The sequence below is a fragment of the Tiliqua scincoides genome, chromosome 1 (assembly GCF_035046505.1).
Source record: "Tiliqua scincoides isolate rTilSci1 chromosome 1, rTilSci1.hap2, whole genome shotgun sequence".
Taxonomy (NCBI): domain Eukaryota; kingdom Metazoa; phylum Chordata; class Lepidosauria; order Squamata; family Scincidae; genus Tiliqua; species Tiliqua scincoides.
This window is the reverse complement of record NC_089821.1, coordinates 15,108,811-15,127,663: the sequence shown is the minus strand read 5'-3', so window position 1 is coordinate 15,127,663 and position 18,853 is coordinate 15,108,811. Positions and strand designations below refer to the sequence as shown.

The following is an 18,853-nucleotide window of genomic DNA, read 5'->3' as shown; positions in this document are numbered from 1 at the left end:
CCAAACACAGCAAACTCCCTGAACACAGAAAAGTAGCATATCAGGGAGAAGGCTAGGCTAGAACCATTTTTCTGAACATTCTACTTTCTTTTAACATGGATTTTTTTTCTTGTGTGGGGGAGTTTAAACTTGCCATTCTCTTGCCTTCAGTCCAAATTGGTATAACCTTGCAACCATGTGATTCTCCTGCTCAAACAGCTTGGCTCTTCAAAGTGAGGAAGAAGAGAGTCAGAGTACTGCACTGCCCATCATTTCTCATATAAAAAGGAGCCAATCAATGAACTTGAAGCCTGTCAAAGCTGCAGCCTGGGGGCTGATAACACAGGCCTACAAAACTGAGGGTCAGAAAAGTTTTTCCCAAACTTGATGGTGGTTCGATATGAATTTGGGGTGCCGAATGGAAGCCTACACCATGGCTTCCTCCATTCACTAATGAGGCTACACTATATCTCCAAAACTAGACCTAATAGGGCAAAACAGATGCCATTTTTGGAATCAGCACCCAAAATATACCCAGGAATTGGTGTAACGTTTAAGGGAGCAAAATGTGTGTTAGCCTGTGTAAACTGTAAATTACGGAACTTGAGTGGTTCCAGGGAGTTGTGGGAAAGTTCCTCCTCCTTGTTTTAAATATTCTTACTAAATAGCTTTGTCCCTGTACAATAAAGCTACAAGATAACTTCTGTCCTCAGTTTGTTCACTGAGAGGTAATTACTGGAATCCAAGAACAGAACCATACTCATGTGCTAGTTTTATTGTTTGATGGGAAAAATAGCGAGGCCAACACTGGGGCCACGTTACCCTGAATTCACATTTTTTGCAAAAGCTAACTTAGGTAAAAAATAGTAGCTGGTACAACCTAAAAAAGTACCAGCAGTTTCTTGCAGGGAACCGCTGGTACAACTTTTTTTAGGCAAGTGTGTCTGTCTAGTGCACTCTTTGCTGACTATAACAAGTACATCTGATTAAAGGTGTAGATTCAAGAGTCATATAAAGGCTTGATTTGCTTAGATGCCCAGAATAAACCAAATATGATAATTTTCTACGACTGACAGCAAAGAATAAGACTGCTGAGTTTAATGCAGGAGAAAAGTAGTTTGCACCTGTGTGACCAATACAACAGAACAGCGGTCCTCAAACTTTTTACTGCTATGACCCACTTTATTAGCTGCAGCAGTTGCATCACACCTCAGAATGCCTTGTGGCTTCCAGGTCACACTGGCCTGTAACCCACCCAAAATCAGGTCGCAGCCCACTTGTGGGTCATAAGCCATGGTTTGAGAACCGCTGCAATAAAAGATATACATTTGTGAAACAAAAGGCTATGTTCTCAAGGTGAACTTAAAATTGATTCATCCTTCGGGGTATGGTAAGAGAGAAAATCTTACAAAAGGGTTCTCTCCAATCCGGGACATCAGCAGGAAAGAGTGAAGGTCCCCGTGCTTCATGAAAGGCAGGATAACCATGGGGATTGGAAGCCGGCCTTTCGGCCGATTGCGCAAACTGACCCCTAATTGCAGAGAACGGGAAAGAAGAGAGCAGTTAGCAAGTTCAGTTGTCTTTGACCTGGATTCTCACACTCTTCACAATCTGCTGAAGCTACAGCAGATTATTTTTGAAAGCTAGCAGCATCTCTAAACTCCAGATCCACACAACATGTCTAGTGACAATTATAATAATCAACTTCACAAGGATTAAAGTGTTTCCAAAAGTTTATCCTTTTGATATTTGACACTAGAACTCCATAAGCACCTTCCAAGGAAGCGGGGCCTCTGCACTGAATAATCAGAAGAATCCATTTTGTGCTCTCAATTTCACAGGGCCATATAGTTAAACCAGAACCAGGAGGCTCTTTTTCACTTGTAGCCAGGGAGATTCAATTGGAAACATTAGGGCCATTTATGCTCTGAGGCTCTATTGGTTAGTCAGCCCGTTTTACATATCTCTTTCTACAGTGCAGTCAATTTATAGTTGTGCTTATAACTGATACATTGCTGAGAGCTAATATATGTTGGGGAAATTAGGATTAGAGAAGAACATGACAGTTGAGCCACATCTTATGGGCAGATTCCCTTCTGATGACAGTCTGTAAAGCCAACATTGTATATAGACAAAACTCCCTTAAAGACAATAAATGTGTACTGCCTCTCGCATACGAACCCACAGAGAGCTTCTACAGTAGGGTAACTTCAAAATAGGACCATGTGTTTCTCGACACACTGCCTTCAAATCTAGTACTTGTCTGCTTCCAAGGATCTGTGAAATATGCACAGTAAGGGATATTTCTGCACAAAACAAGTATATCATGTACAAGGGCTCACCAATCAGTTTAGTAACATGTGGATGGTCAAACTCCTTCATGCAAGCAGCTTCCTTCAGGAATTCCTCAATGTCATTGGAAGTGAAGATGTCCGCTGAAATGAAGGGAAGAAGTACTGAGATTTTGTTCTGAGTTCCATGGGGCTAACTTCTAAGAAAACATACACAGAATGGACCTGTAAGGAGCACTGAGAATGCTGATCACCAAATGTTGGTACTGAGAAGCAGATAGGCACATAAACCAGGGTGAATTATATCACTACGAAGCACATCCTGTGCATTTGTCCATCTTTAGGATGCAGGGATGTGTAGTGGGTGAGGAGGCAGGTGAGGCCTCCCCGCCAGAGTCTGAAAAGTGCTGCGGCGGCGAGAGATGCTCAAACACTCTCAACCCACATGCAATGCATGCGGGTTGAGAGTCTTGCGCACCTCCCATGGTGGCGGCACTTTTCAAAGTACTCCAGCAGGGAGGCATTGCCCCACCTGCCTCCCCACCCACTTGCGCATCCCTGTTAGGATGATGAAACATTGCTTCAGCTCAGTGAGATGTCTTCAAGTACTAGAGAAATTACACAATTCATTCTTGTCATAGATTTTCCCTACTAACCACAGAAGTCATGGCTTTCATGGAAATGGCAAATATTTAAATTAAATTAATTAAATTCCAATTAAAATTATATGGGTTTAATTATCATGATCTAGTCAAAACTTGTCAAAACTTGTCAAAACTTGTGGACATTAAACCTGCAAGATTTTAATTGCAATAATAGCAACACTAGTCACAAAAGCCTCTATGTTAAATGGCAAACAGTTTCCTAAACCGGCTATCACCAATGTTCCTCTTTGAGAGACCAGTGGAGGGGCACTCCTGCAACACTGCAGGAGTTATATCCTTGAGGAACCGGTATGGGGGCTACAACTGAGGCAGTGGCACAGACTCCAACCACGAGAACACACCTGCGGCAGACTGACACGCCCTTGGCTGCAGGTCAGAGGGAGGGACAAGGCCAAGGAGGAAAAAGGAATCATATGGGGACAAGTAAAGGGGTGAAGTAGGTAGTGGAGAGTGCAGAAACAAACCGGGGGGGGACACAGGTTCATGTGAGGGGTGGTGGAGTTTACCTAGGCCTGGCTTCTATGCTGCTCTGATCCAAGGACCAGACAAGGAGCACCAAGAGTGGGACAAGTTGCCTATACTAACCGCCCCCACCTATAGTTGATCCATGGGCTGAGGTATCTTGGCAGTGGCACACCCCATCTTCAACATCTGGGGCTCATGCAGACCAGCTGGACTGTGAAGAGGAGAGCCAGGCTAGGTGCTCAATGTGCAAGGAGGAGTGAGGCAAGCAAAAGGAATAGGACCCACCCTAGGTGACAGTCCATGTAAGGGGACACAAGCAAGAGAAACAAACTCACGAGTGGGAATAATAGATTATCCAAGCAAAGTCAGATTGGGAGTGCCTGGAAAGATTCACAGGGTTACAATGGCTGATAAGGAAATCTGTTACTTTCACATCTCAGGCTGGTAAGCATGTTTCTATCCCTCTTTCCCCCATTGCCACAGCCCGAGCCATAGCCAAAACTCATTCACGTGATGTAGGAGGTCATCTCTCCATGGGATGACCCAGGGCCCAGGGGCTGCCACACACTGGCATAGCTCAAAGGTAGGATTGGGCCTCAATAGCTATAATTATGGTGGCAACAACGTTGGTAGTATTGTAGCACTCGAGGTATACTTAATCCATTTTTGCCTGGTCCACAAGTATACATATTTGGTCTGTGTTGCTTATATGAAACATTGGGCAGAAATGGCTTAAGGAAAGGGAAGTTCTTAGAGTGGAAGTCCAACAATGGCAAAAGGTGAAAATTGAAGAGAACAGCAGTAATGTACCCACGATGGGGGGCAGAAAATATTGCAGGCACCGCAACATGAAAGCGGACCCTACCACTCGCTGTCGGAGTCATTCTGGGCAGTGCTTTACTGTCGCTGCCCAGAATGGCTCCAACAGCAAGTTGGAGGAGTTGCTTACATGGCACGTTGTGGAGCCTGTAATACTTACCGCTCCACTCTCCTTGTAGCTACACTACTGGGGAAGTGGAAGCATAATGAACAAGGTCAAGGACTGATCACAGACACATAAAGACAGGTGGGTAAAAGGAGGCAATGGAGGGTCTTCAAGTAGCCCAGATTTTACTCACCTTTTAGCATTTTCACTGCAACCTTCTGGAGAGAGCCATCAGGCAGTCTCAGCTGACCCTCTCTTACAGACCCAAACTCTCCTGTTAAAGAAGAATAGAACATAAGAGCTTTCCTGGGTGAGTCTAAAGGTCCATCAATTCATCTTGCCCAAAATTTGGTTTCTCACAGTGGCCAATCTGATAGATGAGCCTCTGGGAAGCCCTGAGGCAGGAGATGTCAGCATCATTTTAACAGCAGAAGAAAGCAATATGAGATGACAGGTCCAGCCCAGTGCAGGGCATTTTCATCCCAGGGGAGCTTTGAGGTGAAGAAGTGCACAGGAGGAGGCTGCTAATTGAGAGCATTTTCCAATGTACAGTTCTCTTTCCTGGGAACACATTTTAGCAGTAGCGTAGCTACAGAGGGCGGTGGTGTGGTAAGCCACACCTTCCACTCGCTGTTGGCGCCATTCTGGGCAGCAACAGCAACACACAGGAGCACTCTGCACCATCACCCTCCATAGCTATGCAACTACCTTTTGGAAAGATTTCCAAAGATGGATACCTATGGGCAACATTACCTTAGAAAATGGACAGGGGCCTTTTTCCCAGGAAGTATACAGGAGCAGGAATGGGACAGGAAATCAAGGCATAATGCAGCCAAGGTTGAACTGAAATTAATGGGACTTTAAAGTGTTTAGCACTAACTACACGGTACTCCTCAATCTTTAGGAGATGATATGCAAAGTAGAGGGTGGCTAGGCAGGGCCACCTGCCTACATTTGCAAGAAGCTGCAATAACCCTGATTCTTTTTTTCTTCCTCCTTCTCAAATTTCTCCCTATTCCAGCCCTTGACTTTAGTTACGTCCCTTTCTCTATACTAGCACCCCCACTTCTTCTTTGTCTCCTGTTTGTTTTCTCTTTTTTGCATATTTTGTAATATGCTCCCAGGTCCACTTTCAGACTCCTCAACATCTGCCATTCTTCCTTTGCTGAATCTCTCTACTTCTTTGACACGCCCCTAGGAATGCCTGTGACAACTGCAACAGGGTTATGCATAGCATATTTGGCCCGGGGGCAGGGCCTCCACTTATTCAGCAGGGATCTACATTGCCTTGAGTGGCCTAATCCAAATGCAGAACAGCATCAAAGATCCAGTTAATCTACAACCATAGAGAGACTGATTCTAACAATGCAGTAGTTAAAAACAGACCAATCTTGGGCCATTAAGCAATAGGCTAGGTGTACCAAACTCTACACAGGACTAGGCTGTAGTCGTAAACCAAAATGAATGCATTTTTGTCTAGACCAGGGGTCTCCAAACCCCGTCCAGGGGCCAGATGAGACCATGGCAAGCCTCTATCTGGCCTGCGGCCAGACTCTGGTCCCCTGAGAGCCTCTGGCCCAGTTGACCAAACACAACCAGAGCTGTGCTTGTGGGCTGGGGGAATGGGGATCTATTTAAGTGTATGCTTTATTTCTGTGGTGTGTGTTGATGCTTGGAGAAATCCTGGAAATTTGGCCCATTCATTTATTCATTCATCTTCCATCTCTAATGTATTTATTTGAACTTTAAATTTTTTTCCCCAGTCCTCAGCACTGCCAGATATTTGATGTGGCCCACTGGCCGAAAAGTTTGGAAACCCCCTGGCCTAGACTTTGGTTCACACTCACCCTTGCCTAGCATTCTTCCCAAAGTAAACTGCTGCTCCTGGATCAGGACATCTTTCAGCTTGGTCTTCAGCTCATTACTGATTCCTATACTGTCCACTAGAGAAATGGAAGGAGAGGTCAAATGAGTGTTCTATAACCTGCCATTCCTACAGAACCCTCAATCTTTGATCCTAACCACAACTAGTGCTGAATGTGACAGAGAGTCTAGAAAATGCATAGCTGGATCGTAAACATCTCTACTCAGAAGTAAATTGTATTGAGTTTAATGGGATTTGCTCCTGGGTAAGTATGCCTTAGCATGCAAGCGCAGGATTTCCCAAATCATATGAAAAAGGAGAAGCCCAAAATATCCAGTTTAATTAAAAACATAATTTTTTTCAGTGCTTAAAGTTTCAGAAATTGTGTGTCAATCTTCTTTTTAAACAACTAATTGGGGAAGGGGAGAAGTAAAAACAGTTTAAGTCAGTGATTCCCAAACTGTGGATCATAATCCACCAATGACTGTGTAAACTGGGCTATTCCCCCTTAAGGGGAGTAGCTCAGTAATAGGACCCCTATTGATCCTATAGTATAGAGCAATTGTGGTGCTGCAGGGTCCCAGCAATATTTAAGCATACCTGTGGGGCTGCTGAAGTGTCCATGAGGGCCCTGGAGGCTCACAGCCCCCCCCCCCACTCCACGCAGTTGCACAGAGCTCCAATTGCTGAATGGAGTTCAGTTCTGATTTGAGTGAGTGAGCTCTGTTTGGCAACTGGAGCTCTGTGTAACTGCGTGGAGGGGGCTGCAAGCCTTTAGGACCCTCATAGATGCTTCAGCAGCCCCCCAAGTATGCTCAAATATTGCTGGGACCCTGCGGCACTGCAATCACTGTGGTGCAGTCAGGGCTTCCCCCTTCGCTCCCGCCCTGCCCCTGCAGGGACTTATGAGGTTCCCTACTCCCTGGTAGGAGTTTGGGAACCTCTGTTTAAGTAATACAGATGAATCAACTTGCATGAGTTTCACAGATGGGCATCTGAGAATCAGTCTGCAGACATTTACATCACAGCTGTTTTAACATTATAGGAGTTATAGCTGAATGTCTAGACCCTCACCAGAAGTGCAGTAGAAATTCTGATATGTAATAAAGGTAATGGTGCAGCAGTTTCCAAATCAAGCTTCCAAATCATTGCCTGAGGTCAATGGGGCTTACTCTTAATTAGGTACACAGGCTTATTATTTCTCCTAATTAGGTACACAGCCATTTCATTCCCAAAGTAACCCTCCATGGTTTGGACAGGGCTGGAGGGAATCAGAATGAAAATATGTTGTTGCAGTCATCTCAAGCCAGCAACGAAGGATTTGCTTTTTGAAGAATTCAGTTTAGGAACAGGCAGCCCAACCCTAATGGCCACAGCCCTGCTGGGTGCAGCGGCACTAAAATAGCACCTGCTGTATTCAACAGCCTCACAGAGGCCACGAGAAGATTCCTCAAGGGAAGGGGAAGTTTGTCCCCTTCCCCTGAGTAAGGGCTCAGACCCCGCAATGGGGCTTCTCAAGTCTGTGCTCACTATTTTGCAGCACAGACTTGAGAATCTCCATATCAGGCTTTTCAGGTCGACGTGGCAGACAGGATCTGGGGAAGGAGACGTCTCCTGGTCCTATCTCCCTCCCACCCAGTCCCATCCTCATTTCACCCTTCCCTTGCCCCAAAATGCCTCTCCCCGCCCCAAAAGGCCACACTGCCACCCGGCGATCTTACCTTCCACCAGTGGCCAAGTGATGTCCTCCTCCTGGTGGTCCTTTCTCCTAAGGTGCTGTAAATATGTTTTACTGCACATATACAGCACCTAGCACCAGCAGTGATGCTCAGCCCCAGCGCTGAAGGCTATTAGGGTTGGGCCCTAGATGCAGGTCTAGATGTGGGATTTTTACCCTAAAATGTTTCTGTGGATTTCAAGTATCGGTATCAGTGATACTGAAGCCTTGGCTGGAACTGAAGTATCGGTTCCAGCCAAGACTTTTGTCAACATCTCTCCATGAGATCATTCAGTTATGCTGACACTTTTTGTATGTGTATAAGAAATGTTCAGTACAAAGAATGAGAAATTTCAGTTTCTCAGGAGAGGGGGACAGGGAAAAGAACAGCACCTGACATTTAGTTGAAAGAAATTCCATAAATGATAACGAGTGAAACAACCATTCAGAACAGCCATTTTACCTACATGTTGCCTCGATAAGCTCTGGGCCTTCCCTGTTGAAAGATCTCACTGCTCTGAAATGGACCACTGGATCCACTCCCACCACACTGCCAAAGGCATGACTGGAAAGTAAAAAAAACACAAAAATTCTTATTAATATAATGTCTCTGGATTATGACAAAGGTACAACATAGTCTACTTGCACATACTTAATATGGACAACAGCTTAGAGCCTCCATAAATTGGGCAGTATTTTGTCATTGTGCAGTTGTGCAATAGCCCTGGTTATTAACCAGAGAGATATTCTAGCCACTATCACTGCTCTCACTGCTCACTCTTTCTTTTCCCATAAGTCAGTTCCCTTGAGCTCCTTCACTACTTTGCAAGTACCAGAAGATTCCCTACCCCACCCTGATACTTGCAGTCCTGGCATGACGCAATGAATTTGCGCAAATGCAGCTCCATAAAAGACAATAATTCTCAGCACAATTACTACTAATAATAAGCTTACCCAAAACGAGTCTCCTTCCTTCTTTTCCGTAGGAGGATAAGTGCCAAGGCAACAGCTGTAACCAGTGCAGTAAGAATTCCTAAAACCACAGGAACCCAGGATGTGCCATAGCGGGGCTGTCTCTGCCCTCCTGTTTCAAAAAGGGAGAAAGCAAAAAATAATATGGCACAAAATGCACCTAAAATAACCAGTCTTCAAATAGTTTCCAATGTACAAGGCTTCCAGCACCAGAAAGAGACACAGAGTGCAATCCAAAGGATGCACTGGGCTAGAGCAAGGCCGGGACTGTCATAAACGTGCCATAAGGCACATTAGCATTGACTTGGGAATCAGGGAGGCCGGCGCAAGGACGTGAGCTGGCCTCCCTGCACTGATGCAGGCCCTGGGTCTGGTGAGTTCACACCGTCCTTTCCAGGCCGGCACAGGGATTGGGGGGTGTGTCCTGAGGACGGGAGGGAGGCATTTCAGGGCAGGGGGAGGGTGGGAAGGGAGCAGGCCCTTGGGCAGGTGGCAGGGAAGTGGGGGGGGGCAGAGCCAGGATCCAGCACTTAAACCAGATCCTATCCCCATTCCCAGGCAGCCCAGGGCAGCTCCAGGCTCCTTGGATCTCCGCCACCTCTTTAGGTGGTGCAGATCCGAGTAGACTCATTGGGGCTGCAGTGGCTCTCTCTGGGGTAAGGGGAACCAATTCCCCTTGCTCTGGGATGAGCCGCTTTGAGCCCCAGACTCACACTGGATACGAGGCAGGCCTGCCGGCCTCCCCATTCTTACACAGGTGAGGATTGTGCTGCCCGTGATTTTATGGCCCAATCCTTTGAGGCCGCTGCACTGAGAGCACCAGGCAATGGGCAAAATGGCCACTAAATGAGAGGTAAGAGAGGTGAGACTTACCTTGCATCCTGGTTGGAACATAACCCCCATGGAACTCATCAGAGCTACATCAGCTCCATTGCTGACATAGCACAGTGGAGCTGCTGGGGGCATGTCTGGCTTGGGACAGGTGTTGGGATCCAGTGGCTGCTAACTCCACATCATCCCAAATGTTTTAAATAAATAGATACAGGAAGCTGGACAAGATGGGCCTATGGCCTGATCCAGTGGGGCTGTTTTTATGTTAACCCACCTAGACAAGATGTAGCAGCACTTCTGTCTACCTGTTGTGAATGGAAATCTCAGTATTTGAGTCTCAGCCACCAGCTACCGCCCATAACATTATCTAGTGCCCCTTCTGGGGCTTGGAATTAGCCTTTTCTGAGGTGGAGTATCCCATTGCTGAGGGCATCAACAGGAATAGGAAACGGAGTTGAATGACCAACAGTGTTAGCCTATCCTTATGTTACATCTGGGAGAGAGGGGAGGAAAAGGTAACTATTGAATCCTTTATACTGATGGAACAAAATACTGTATTATACCAGTTTAAACAGGTATAGAGTTGTTGTTGTACTGATGGTACACAATGCTGCAAGTCTAGTATGGGGTATTGGGGGGGGGAATGTGCACAGTTGCGTCAAGAAAAAAGTGGTATAAATTAAACCAGTCCTTATCAAACTGTGAGTTGAACCCCACTGGGTGGGTCGTGACCCAATGTCAAGGTGGGTTGCAAGTTGGTCCCGCCCTTGCTCCAAATTGGAGCCAATTGGATGCAACCGAAGTCCACTTCTGGTTGTGACCCACCTCCAGCAGCTGCTCCAATGTTACCAGCTTGGGATGGCCTCCAATGGCCTCTGTAGGCCTCAGAAATGGCTCTGGAAGTGACTTCTGAGTCACTTCTGGTTTTGCAAACTCAACTGGAAATGACTTAGAAGTCACTGCCAGAGCCATTTCTGAGGCCTGCAAAGGCCTCTGGAGGCCGTCCCAGGCTGGTGCGACTGCCGGAGATGCGTTACGACACCACCACCCAAGGTTGAGGTGAATTGTGGCCCTGGTAAGTTTGAAAACCATTGCACTAAAGCATTCCCACAAGAGTGTACAAAGAAACCAGAGGCAACTGCTCCCACTCTCCTCCACCCCTGTTCTTGGCTACATCATTGGATGGGATTCCAGCTAACTCAGTTCCCAATCATGGCAAACTGCTAGGCATATAATGGTTTGAGCAAGAGCAAGGAGTTCATACCAAGATGCACAGCCAGAGGCTACCCCAGCCTGCCCCCTTCCCGTGTGTAGATCTCTTTCACACATTGCTCTAAAACTGCTGATTATACAGATGTTTTGAAGATGTCCAAAGACATCTGGATAAAAAAGGTTAATGCCAGTGTGCCAAATAGGACTAATTATATTATAAAAGCCAGATCAGATGAATGCCAAACGTGGAAAGTGATTTCTTTTTGTCTGTTTTTCTCTTCTTATGCCCTTAATGACAGACAGCTACACTGTGTGAAACCGGCACACTCCTAGTCATTACTGAACTTGCTGCCAATCCCACAACAATTGCAACTGCCTTCGAAATGGTCTCTCGTACTCCTTGTTGAAAAGAACAAGAAACTCTGTCACAGAAACCATTCTGTTTCTGCAACAGTAACCATCTGCAAACCATGTGTGCAGGGTACGGCCAACTGCCTATTAAATTGAGCTTGTGTCAGCATGTCCATCATTTCCAAAACTAGGCAGAAACACCACAGAACTTTTCTCATCATTGCTTGTGGCACACAGCCAGTGAGCTTATACTGCCATCTTGGCTGTAATAGGCTATAACATTACCCGATCTTATTTAGTTTTTCCATTCCCTTATTCTAAGGCTGTGTAAAATAACTTATCCTCCAAGCCCTCCTAAACATCAGCATAAGGATAGGAAAAAAGTAGATTGTGAAGTCCACATCTAAGGTTGCCAATTTGTAAGCAATTTAGGCTAAAGACTATAACATCCTGGACCTATGGGTTATAGGGAAAGACTGAGCAATGCTTGTTCATAAGCTGATCCACACGCCTTGGCAGTCCTTGCCGACCTGGAACCAAACAACTTGATTGTCCATCAAGTTGCCTTGTAAGATACATTAAGGGATGGTACCATTGCCCTAATTCTACTCCTAAGTGCATTTGGCTTCACTATCATCAATTTGATGTCATTTTCACAGGACACATGAATTCACAGTGACATATCCTGCATTTAAATGAAAACATCAGAATTGCCCCCATTACACATGTTCAAATGCTCACATATTCAAATGCTTTGAAACAACAGCATTTGAAAGAGAGAGAGAGAGAGAGAGAGAGAGAGAGAGAGACTACTTGTGCTTCCACATAAAAGTACTTGAGTGATCTTTTTGTGGCATTCTCCCATGGTCTGTTGCAAGCAATTTTATCCCTGTAAATTACCCCTATGCTTAAATTTGATCTTGTTCCCATTAAGCTCATGCAACGTCCACCCCCTTCCACTCCCAACAGTCATTCTTTGAAAGCTAGAATTGGGCAGACAGAGCGGAGTGCGAAGAGAGGCATCCCTCCATTTTCTTGCTGCCACTGTTGGAAAGTGAGCAGGGAAGTGTTTGAGGAAAGGCAGGCGAGTGGGCGGTGATTTGGGTATTCATGTCGTATATGGGGCAGATAAAACTGGACGCTGTCACATTTTCAGTGACATCACTGGGGGACTGAACAGAATCTGAAAGAGATTTGGAAGTGGACTCAGAAAAAACCCAGTTGTTTGTCATTGAGGAAATAGATTGTTTTTTCTAAGCCTAGTTCTGCACCTGACTGGGAAGCATTTATGATCACCCAAAATAAATGGTAGACACTACAGAAGCGGTAACAGTGAGAGCAAAAATAGGAACATTTTGGACCATTCCCACACTCTTAAAAGGACAGGGCACAACAGCATATAAATGTGTGTCCTGCAGACTGAGGGTGTTGTCAAGTAAAACTTGAAGGAATTCCCTCAAACACGCAGGGTTTTTAGTAACACTATTAAATGGTTTTATAAGCTCCCTCACCCATGTGCTGGGAGATGCTGACAAGCTGTCTCAGATGGTTTACATGCAAAGGCAGTGTGGAAAATGCCTATTCAATACCAGCTAGTTCTATCTGGAAAGTAAGCAATTTTTATTTTCCAGCAAGCTTAGGCCCAGAATACAGTTTCATTATTTTTACAGCTCTATAGCTTTGGTCTGTCAGCATTTTCATAATGGAGCTTTATTTTCAAGTGCTTATCAGCTTTGCTACATACCACACTAGGTGTGGTTGATGTTTGGACACCGCAAGCCTCAGGCTGAAAGTGTGGTGTTTGGGCTTTTCTTTTGATCCAGAGCAATTGTTTAAACAGAGGGAGCTTATTTGTTTTAAGCACCTTCTTGTCAGATTTAAGGGAACCCATTACTATTTAAGGCTAAGCCCATTCAAATGCTGTTGTAATTATTCGTCTTTGCTTCGGTCATAATCCAATACAGAGCAAGGCACTCTTAAGTCTAAACATGCAATCAATGGGCTCAAGTGTGCTATTTTGGTGCGGGACTGTGGCCTTCTTCCAGAATCTCCCAGCCATGCTTTGAGGTCAATCACATTTTCTGTTGCATAGAATGTTCTTATCTGTATTTTTTCTTCTCTGAAAAAGACAATAAGTACAAAGGGGGACCCACAGATTTGACCCCCTGCAGGTTTGGAACCCATGTCTGGCGGGCCCATAGAAGACCTCCAGATGTGACCGGAAGTGCCTTCTGGTCATGGCTGGAGGTTTTCTGAGGCACGAGGAGGTCTTCTCAGAGAACTTCTCAGGCATGGGGTTTATCCATCACCTAAAATAAATGGCAGACATTACAGTATAAGTGTCTGCACAGTCTCCCTGCACCTTAGACAGTGTCTTCTGGTTATGTCTGCATGTCCTCTGTAGGCCCGCCTATGGATCTGTGTTTAGTATCTGTTTAGTGGGTTTAGAATCTGTGAAGGGTCCAGGAACAGATCCCCCACGGATACCGAGGTCCAGCCTATAGTCACTTTTAAATCCAAAAAGCACTTTGTATCTCTTAAGAACATAAGAACAGCCTCGTTGGATCAACCCATAGGCCCATCTAGTCCAGTTTCCTGTATCTCACAGCAGCCCACCAAATGCCCCAGAGAGCACACCTGATAACAAGAGACCTGCATCCTGGTGCCCTCCCTTGCATCTGGCATTGTGACATAGCCCATTTCTAAAATCAGGAGGTTGCACATACGCATCATGGCTTGTAACCTGTAATGGATTTTTCCTCCAGAAATTGGTCCAATCCCCTTTTAAAGGCATCTAGGTCAGATGCCATCACCACATCCTGTGGCAAGGAGTTCCGCAGACTGACTACACGCTGAGTAAAGAAATATTTTCTTTTGTCTGTCTTAACTCTCCCAACACTCAATTTTAGTGGATGTCCCCTGGTTCTGGTGTTATGTGAGAGTCTAAAGAGCATCTCTCTATCCACTCTGTCCATCCCCTGCATAATTTTGTATGTCTCAATCATGTCCCCCCTCAGGCGCCTCTTTTCTAGGCTAAAGAAGCCCAAACAATGTAGCCTTTCCTCATAAGGAAGGTGCCCCAGCCCCGTAATCATTTTAGTCGCTCTCTTTTGCACCTTTTCCATTTCTACTATGTCCTTTTTGAGATGTGGTGACCAGAACTGGACACAATACTCCAGGTGTGGCCTTACCATCGATTTGTACAATGGCATTATAATATTAGCCATTTTGTTCTCAATACCTTTTCTAATGATCCCAAGCATGGAATTGGCTTTCTTTATTGCCGCCGCACATCGGGTCGACACTTTCATCGACCTGTCCACCACCACCCCAAGATCTCTCTCCTGATCTGTCACAGACAGCTCAGAACCCATCAGCCTATATCTAAAGTTTTGATTTTTTGCCCCAATGTGCATGACTTTACACTTACTGACATTGAAGCGCATCTGCCATTTTGCTGCCCTTTCTGCCAGTTTGGAGAGATCCTTCTGGAGCTCCTCACAATCACTTCTGGTCTTCACCGCTCGGAAAAGTTTGGTGTCATCTGCAAACTTAGCCACCTCACTGCTCAACCCTTTCTCCAGGTCATTAATGAACAGGTTGAAAAGCACCGGTTCCAGGACAGATCCTTGGGGCATACCGCTTTTCACCTCTCTCCATTGTGAAAACTGTCCATTGACACCCACTCTGTTTCCTGGTCTTCAACCAGCTCCAAATCCATGAGAGGACCTGCCCTTTAATTCCCTGACTGTGGAGTTTTCTCAGCAACCTTTGGTGAGGGACCGTGTCAAAAGCCTTCTGAAAATCCAGATATATAATGTTCACAGGTTCTCCCGCATCCACATGCTTATGTCCTTTTCAAATAATTCTAAAAGGTTCGTGAGGCAAGACTCACCCTTACAGAAGCCATGCTGATTCTCCCTCAGTAAGGCCTGTTCATCTATGCATTTTGAGATTCTATCTTAGATGAGGCTTTCCACCATTTTACCCAGAATAGATGTTAGGCTGACCAGCCTATAGTTTCCCGGATCCCCCCTCTTTCCCTTTTTAAAGATCAGTGTGACATTTGCTATCCTCCAGTCTTCTGGCACCGTGGCCGTTTTAAGGGACAAGTTGCATATTCTAGTCAAGAGATCAGCATTCTTCAATTCCTTAATAACTCTTGGGTGGATGCCATCTAGGCCCGGTGACTTATTTATCTTTGTTAATTAGGTCTGAAACAACTTCTCTCTTAACCTCTATCCGACTTAATTCCTTGGTCAGGAGGGGCCATTCGGGCAGCAGTATCTGCCCGAGGTCTTCTGCCATGAAGACAGATGCAAAGAACTCATTTAATTTCTCTGCCATCTCTAAGTCTCCTTTTATCCCCCCTTTCCCTCCCTCACTATCCAGAGGGCCAACCGCTTCTCTGGCGGGTTTCCTGCTTCTAACATATTTGAAGAAGCTTTTATTATTCCCCTTAATGTTGCTGGCCATGCGTTCCTCGTAGTCTCTCTTGGCCTCCCGTATCACCTTACATTTCTTTTGCCACAATTTATGTTCCTTTTTATTCTCCTCATTAGAGCAAGACTTCCATTTACAGAAGAAAGCTTCCTTGCCCTTTACAGCCTCTCTAACTTGGCTCGTTAGCCAAGTGGGCACCCTCCTGGACTTAGTCCTTTGCGGTATACAATTCTGCTGGGCCTCTATTACTATTGTTTTAAACAGCCTCCATGCACTCTGGAGAGACTGGACTCTCTTTACCTTCCCTTTCAACCTCCTTCTAACCAGCCTCCTCATTTGAGGGAAGTCCGCTCGTCGGAAGTCAAGAGTTTCTGCGACAGATTTGCCTAGTACTCTTCCCCTGACATGCATGTCAAAAAGATCGCAGCATGGACACTGTTCCCCAATGGCTCAGTAACACTGACATCTCTAACCAGGCCCGGAGTACCACACAATATTAAATCCAGAGTCACCTGTCCTCTGGTGGGCTCCATGACTAGCTGCTCTAAGGCACAGTCATTTAGCATGTCAAGGAACCTGGTCTCTTTTTTGTTACTAGAACACAAATTGACCCAGTCGATGTGAGGATAATTGGAGACCCCCATGATTACAACCCTGTCCCTCCTTGTCACCTTCCTGATCTGTTTCCTAATTTCAAGGTCCCCTTCCGGTTTCTGGTCTGGAGGACGATAGTATACCCCCAGTATTACATCGCTCCTGAGGCCTGGTAATTTAACCCACAGAGATTCTATGGTGGAGTCAGACCTGCCTTCAATCTCTACTTTGCTGGATTCTATCCCTTCCTTAACACAAACAGTCACCCCACCTCCAACACGCCCCTCCATGTCCCTCGGGATTATAGCCGGAGGGTTTATATTTTATAGCCCAGGATTGCCCAGGATCTCTTTTTGTTTCAAGGTTCTAGAACACAGATAAGGGTATCAGTAGGACTGTACCACATGCTGCATTGTTTGGGGTGTCTGAATGAGTACATGAAAGATAACAAAAACCTTCTTGGGATGTTTCTATATTACACCGTTCCTGCATATAATGCAATTAACCAGAAAGCAACCTGTAGACTGTAAGATGTTTCACCCCTGCTTGCAGGTTTTTCATCAGTTACGCTGCTGCCCCCTGGTGCCAGCCAACATGCTCCCTTTCAACCTAATCCTACTGAAATATCCCTGCAGATGCAGCAGAGCCAGCATGGCTTGCACTGAATCCTGCAGGGGAATTGTCCCCTTGTCCTGGGGAAGGCCCCAGTTGCGGCAACAGGTCTACTCAGACCTGCGCCTGCTAAATCATAACTAACAATAGCTACCAGCAGGGCTTCTCGTATAATCTGCAAAGCTGCTGTGTCCTGCAAAATGACATCCTTCTCAAATGCACAAAACAAAATGTCTGTAGGGCTCTGACTCTAACCACCATTCCAGTCAAATAAACCACGTCATCCCCACAAACTTTTTCACTGATTTATTTACATTAACAACTGCACCAATCAATGGCAAAGAGGCCTCCTGAACTGCATTTTCCTTTCCTTTTCCATTGCAAGAGGAAAAGCATATTATAGCTGCAACTGATAATGCTTTTCCTCCTGGATTGCTAGCTGCTATTTGGCTTCAATCTCCTTCAGTTGAAATGTACAACACATGCAGCTGTGAGCACTGGGAAGAGCAGGGCCAGAGAGATACAATGGTACCACTGGCTCTCAGTGTTCCTCAGCTCATGCCCAGTACTAACAAAGGACCATTTTCCTTGTGCAAAAACAAAACAAAACAAAAGCCTAGTAAAAAGCTTCCTGCATATGCAACTCACCTATTAAATCTTGGGCTGTAACCAGTAAGGGCTCACTCCACAGTCCACAGCCAGCAGAGTTGAGTATGCACACTCTGATGATCAGGTCTTTTAGGGGATTCCACAGAGAAAGGTTGGCTCTTGTCTCCTGCACTACCATCTCCCCCTGAAACCATAAAAACAGACATGGTGATCAGCATTCAAATGACATTGGGAAGATTCACTTAACAGATTTGCTCGTGCTCAAGAACTGCTTGCTTTCAAGATCTGCCCCCTCCCCTGACAAGGAATTTCCCCCCAGGTTCAACTGTTTAATGATCCTGGTAGTGTTTTCTTGTATTCTTCCTGCAGTATGTAGCAGAGCTAACATAGGCTATTTATGTATTTATGCAGTATGTAGTAGAGCTAACATAGGCTAAATGCCTGAGGCTATTTGTGCTGACTTGTTGAAGCCATTTTGCGCTGCAGGGCACATCTATACTGCACCTCTTGCTTGGGGCAACTATGGGTTGGAGTGCAAAGGCTGGCCTGTGACAATCCCCTTGGGGGGTTGTTCTGTCCCACTGCAGGTTGCTGAAGTACACAGTCTTCTAGTCTATGGATCTAAAGTTCATGAAAACTTTTGTTTTGCTCTCATGACAAATTATTTTCTTCAAGGATTGACCATCAATACTCATTCATCTTTGTTCAGCCACTTATTTCTCAGGCCATTGGTCCATCTCAGCCAGTACTGCCAACACTAACTGGCAGCAGGTGTCCAGGTATTGAGGCAGGGGTCTTCCCTAGTCCTACGCAGAGATGCTGCAAGCGATTGAACCCTGGGACCCTAAATATATGTGAAATATATGCTGTATCCTTGAGTTAAAAGCTCTGTCTCCAAGACAGGGCAACGCGAATGCAGATATAATTTTATGCAATTCCTATCACTTCTTCAGTCCCTGAAATTTCCTGTAACAGATTGTATGAAAATTCTATGCATCAGATTTGGTATTTTATTTTAGGTCATATTTGTATAAGTCAACCCAGGCCTATTTGTAGTGGTACAAGACATACTTGAGAAGATGTGAATTTGTAACAGTGTTTTATTTTTGTTGCATTTGTAGTGCCTTCCAACTCTGTGTCACTTCCATTTCTGAGAGGAAAAAAAATGCTCCATTTCTTAATTAACAGACCCAGACAAGAACAAACTGCGTTAGTGCAGCATATGTTACCACCTCCTTCCTATTTGACACAAAAACATTCCTATAAGCAAGAATGTGACTTTTGTGTGTGGCTTTTTTCCCAGAGCTCTTGGCCTAGAATCCT

The 18,853-nt window shown here is 45.4% G+C and overlaps 1 protein-coding gene across 1 annotated transcript in view; it reads right to left on the bottom strand.

Annotated features, from left to right (window-relative positions):
• The window catches only part of TYRO3 (TYRO3 protein tyrosine kinase), an 81,122-nt gene that overhangs the window by 10,385 nt on the left and 51,884 nt on the right, over positions 1–18,853 (bottom strand). Inside the window, exons 9-15 of the mRNA XM_066631471.1 lie at positions 17,570–17,714; positions 8,861–8,990; positions 8,374–8,471; positions 6,173–6,268; positions 4,519–4,599; positions 2,322–2,414; positions 1,389–1,510 (exon numbers count right to left, since the gene is read on the bottom strand). Coding sequence (XP_066487568.1) covers positions 1,389–1,510; positions 2,322–2,414; positions 4,519–4,599; positions 6,173–6,268; positions 8,374–8,471; positions 8,861–8,990; positions 17,570–17,714 — 765 coding nt within the window. The remainder of the gene's footprint in view (positions 1–1,388; positions 1,511–2,321; positions 2,415–4,518; positions 4,600–6,172; positions 6,269–8,373; positions 8,472–8,860; positions 8,991–17,569; positions 17,715–18,853) is intronic.